Here is a 4,692-nt window from a genome sequence, read left to right as displayed (position 1 = left end):
CTGCAGTTATCTTATCATGTACACAGGCAGACAACATCACACCACTGTAGACTTGTGTGATCATATAGACTAGAGACCACTCTTGCACTGCAGAGGGGGAGTGGTTACATTTTACTAAGGTAACCAATACAGATTACAAACCTTTCACACCTTTGTAAATATCTCCGCTCAGCCCCAGCCCCCTTGACAGGATTGGTTGGCAGTGCTGCTGTTTAATGTATAAAGGCTGATCTGTTTATGGTGGTAAACACATGTCAGCAGACCTCAGTGACCTGTCGACAGCTGTGCTCTGACCTTCAATCCAGACATGAGCAGCCCTGATGGTGGATACTCCAGTGATGACCAGGTCAAGGGAAAGTTCTCTGAGTCAATGATGCCCGGGTTGAGCCAGTGCCAGTGGACTGAAAACATGCCTACCATGACAGACTCCAAAACAAAATCTGACTCAAGATCTGGCAACTCCTTAGGATCTGGCAATGCTTCGGGTTCAGGCACATTAAAGAGCAAAGCTAAGGCTCGAGTCCCTCGACCTATGAACGCCTTCATGTTGTGGGCTAAAGAGGAGCGCAGGAGACTGGCCCAGCAGCACCCTGACCTACACAATGCAGAGCTCAGCAAGATGCTAGGTAAGGAACATTGGTGGGTGATTGGAGGAGCTTAGACAGGGTGGCAGTGGGGGGTGTACAGAGAGGACTCGTACACACATCGGATTTTTCCAAATGGCCGGTCGTTTGGACGTCAAATTGGGCATGTGTACAGTCGGTCGTTCAGCTGATAACGCTAGTTTTGACAGATCTGCCATCCGACATGTGTATGAGCCTTAAAGGGAAGGTTCACGCAGGAGCTGTAAAAAATAGAAATCCAAATCCACTTACCTGGGGCTTCCTCCAGCCCGTGGCAGGCAGGAGGTGCCCTCGGCGCCGCTCCGCAGGCTCCCGGTGGTCTCCGGTGGCGATCCCGACCTGGCCAGGCCGGCTGCCAGGTCGGGCTGCTTCTGCGCTCCAAGTTGCGTGTCACTTGTGCGCGCTGACGTCATCGGACGTCCTCCGGGCTGTACTGCGCAGGCGCAGAAGTTCTGCGCCTGCGCAGTACAGCCCGGAGGAAGTCCGATGACGTCAGCGCGCACAAGTGACACGCAACTTGGAGCGCAGAAGCAGCCCGACCTGGCAGCCGGCCTGGCCAGGTCGGGATCGCCACCGGAGACCACCGGGAGCCTGCGGAGCGGCGCCGAGGGCACCTCCTGCCTGCCACGGGCTGGAGGAAGCCCCAGGTAAGTGGATTTGGATTTCTATTTTTTACAGCTCCTGCGTGAACCTTCCCTTTAACACATAGGGCCTGTTCAGACTATGCGCGTTCCTAGCAGTTTTCAGGGAACGCGTACGGGTACAAAAAACGCATAGAAACTGTTCCTAATGCTTTTGAATGGGCTAGTTCACATGTATGCGTATGAGACGCATACATTTCTTATCCGCATTGCTGCATGCAGTTCTGTGCGTCACGCATAGAAACAGACGCAATGAAAGTCTATGGACGCGTATCAGAAACGCGTACTATTGCGTTTTTAGCGTAAATTTCCCTCTGTGGTTCCCATAATTCTTTTTTTTCCCCTGGGTCACGTGTGTGTGCAAAACGCAATAGAAAACGCATTAGAACGCAAGAAAAACGCATGCGTTTTTCAACTTGCGTTTCTTTGATTTTATACGCGTGCTTCATACGCTGACAGTCTGAACAGGCCCTTACTTAATACACTTTAATCTCAGAGTATGGAAGCACTTGTAAAAACCATGCAATAGTAGTTAGGGCATTTTTCCACTACCCTGCGATTTGTGATTTGATTCTGATTGCAAGATACATTAAACTAATGGAAACTGCAGCAGCAATTTCCATTAGTGCGATCCGATTGCGATGCGATTTTGGTCCAAGAGCAATTGTCTTCCTGCAGCGTTTTGGATGCGATTGAGCTCTATTATACTTAGTATAGTAGCTAAATCGCAAGGTGGAAATTGAAATGCGATTGCGATCGTCATTGCGATCGTATTTCATAGTGGAAAAGAGCCCTTACTGACACTGATATGTATGTTGGTGTTTAACATTTCCTGAGATGGTAAGTTATCAAAATTCATTTGTAATCTATAATTTACCACGTTGTGCCGCTCTAGTAGTTATACATTTAACAGTTGCTGTCCCATTTCTATTATGCACTTACTTTGATATATGACATTGGTTTTGCATTATCGCCTATAGTGTGAACATTTGTGAATGGTACATAATACACTACAGTGCACGGTTCAAATCACAGCTGTTAACAGAATCCATTACTCTGCACTCTAGTGGCTTTAGAAAACGTTAAATACAATGAATTTTTCTTTATTTTTTTAAACAAAGTCAGTTTAGTCTGAGCTCTGGTTTTCAGTAATTTATCTATAGCTACAAAATGAGTAAACGGTGTTTCAAATATTTTAGTTGAAAAACTTTATTGTGCAACTATTACTTATCTGATTTTTTTATTTTTTTTCTATATGGACCAGATTTACCTCTTTTAGCACTGCAGAATAGTTTTGTTGTTGTATAGAAAATCTGAAGTGAGAGGGATATGGTGACTGCCATATTTATTTCCTTTTAAACAATGCTAGTTGCCTGGCAGTCCTGCTGATCTGTGTCTGCAGTAGTGTCTGGATAGCGCACCTTTTATTGTTAAAGAAAACCTGTACTGAAAAAAGTTCCCCTGGGGGGTACTCACCTCAGTAGGGGGAAGCCTCTGGACCCATCGAGGCTTCCCCCATCCTCCTGTGTCCTACGGTGGTCTTGCTGCAGTCCACGGAACGCACAGGCGTTTCTGGCTGCAGCGGAGGCGCTGTTGCGGCTCTTCCCACGGAGATAGGCGAAAATAGCCGATCTGCGTCGGGCCGCTCTACTGCGCAGGTGCAGGAGACTTGCGCCTGCGCAGTAGAGCGGCCCGACGGAGATCAGCTATTTTCGTCTATCTCCGTGCAGAGAGCGGATACTGCGCCTGCGCTGGAGCCAAGAGTTAAATATTTACATTGCCGCCGCTCCGGGAGCTTTATCTCCGCCGCCGTGGGACTGTGGAGGACGGGGGAAGCCTCAATAGGATCCGGAGGCTTCCCCCACACGAGGAGAGTACCCCCCAGGGGAGGTTTTTCATTACAGATTTTCTTTAATGCGGCTAATCCTGTCAACACCTGATCTCCATGCTTGTTCAGGGTCTGTGGCTAAACTTTGAGGCAGATGATTAGCAGGACAGCCAGGCAATTTGCATTGTTTATGGAGGCTGATTTTCCTTTTATTTTCCCCCCTTCAGGTATGCTTTATTAACTAGTACGCTCAGTTGGGTGTAATATAGAATTGCTTGGCCTCTTTATCATGGATAAGCTGTGTATGGTTATCTTACACTAGACTGAGCTTGTTAGCCAGTACTGTAGTAGTTGGAGTGCAGCATAAGTACTTCACATTACAACACATTATTTTGATGTTTGCCACATTTGATACTAAAGGTTTTGTTTCTCTTGTGATTTTCAGGGAAGTCTTGGAGGGCTATGACCCATATTGACAGGTTGCCCTTCACACAGGAAGCATATATGTTGAGCAAGAAGCACCTACATGACCATCCTGACTACAAGTTTACTCCCAGGAGGAGGAATCAGGAGAAAAAGATGAAGCAGTCTAATAAAGGCTTGATGCACCTGCCAGAGCAGGCTGGTCCCTCTGGCCTGAGTATGGATAGGAGGAGGTGTGGGGAGAGCCTTGATGTGCGCCATCCTGAGGCACCCTACCAGCACCACACTCAGATGCCTCAGTCCAGCCACTGCATGATGAATCCTCAAGCATCGTCAGTCCCACATGACTACAGCTGGCCCACTCCTGGAACATCCTCTGTGGTAATGCCAGGACAGCAATCTTATACATTTCCTACGCAGGAAGAATTCTGGGTGATGCCTTCATGCCAGATGCTGCCTTCTTGCAGCTACAATACTATCCATCCTTCCTACCAGCAGAGCACAACCAACATTCTCTCTAGGCAGATGGTACAGACTGAGCAAATGGGCAAATATGAGTCTGTGCAAAGCATGATGGGATGTCAGACCCCACTTCAAATGTACTACAACCAAATGTACATGCCCAATGCTGGAATGCATCGTCCTGTGGCCCAGAGTGGGTGGCTCCCCCCTCTGCCAGAGGCCCAGCAGTTATTGAGCGCAGAGGACCTCCAACTGCTTGACATATCTGAGGTGGACAAAGCTGAGTTTGATCAGTATCTGGGGGGTTACATGGTGGCACAAGAGGTGGCAATAGACAGTCATGGCCAGGAGCAGCCTGTGCTCAGTGCGGACAATGATCTCTTATGCTCTGTACTGTCTGATGCCAGCACTGCTGTCTATTACTATCCCAGTGTATGAGACTGTACCTGGCTACTCTTGCAGCAGTGTTGCCATAGCGTTCTGCAGCAGGGGAATCCTTCACAATCCAAGACATTTCAGACTTTTGTGCATGAAGAGCCATAAATAATATATACAGTGACTATTTTATGTAAATTACATTTGAACGTTTCTCTTTCCCACACTATTAAGATTATATATAATATATTGTTTAGCCTAATGAACGTAATGCACTTTATGTAGTGTCTGTGTACATGTACACACCCTCTCTGCATACAGCAAGGTATTTTATTAAAAT

At 47.3% G+C, this 4,692-nt stretch overlaps 1 protein-coding gene across 1 annotated transcript; it reads left to right on the top strand.

Annotated features, from left to right (window-relative positions):
• The first annotated feature begins 307 nt into the window (after positions 1-307).
• On the top strand, positions 308-4,415 carry LOC137517741 (transcription factor Sox-17-alpha-like). The gene is made up of 2 exons (XM_068234776.1): positions 308-626; positions 3,538-4,415. The coding sequence occupies exons 1-2, from the start codon at positions 308-310 to the stop codon at positions 4,413-4,415; spliced, it is 1,197 nt and encodes a 398-aa protein (XP_068090877.1).
• The last annotated feature ends 277 nt before the right edge of the window (positions 4,416-4,692 follow it).

Source organism: Hyperolius riggenbachi, chromosome 5 (assembly GCF_040937935.1).
Source record: "Hyperolius riggenbachi isolate aHypRig1 chromosome 5, aHypRig1.pri, whole genome shotgun sequence".
NCBI classification, from domain to species: domain Eukaryota; kingdom Metazoa; phylum Chordata; class Amphibia; order Anura; family Hyperoliidae; genus Hyperolius; species Hyperolius riggenbachi.
Note: the sequence above shows the minus strand (reverse complement) of the source record. Positions and strands in the feature narration are given on the sequence as shown.

What these genes read in the sequence shown, in the direction of transcription:
- LOC137517741 (XM_068234776.1), top strand. Translation starts at nt 308, where the DNA reads ATGAGCAGCCCTGATGGTGGATACTCCAGTGATGACCAGGTCAAGGGA. An exon ending in AGAGCTCAGCAAGATGCTAG is followed by an intron (nt 627 to 3,537) that starts GTAAGGAACATT and finishes TGTGATTTTCAG; the next exon opens with GGAAGTCTTGGAGGGCTATG.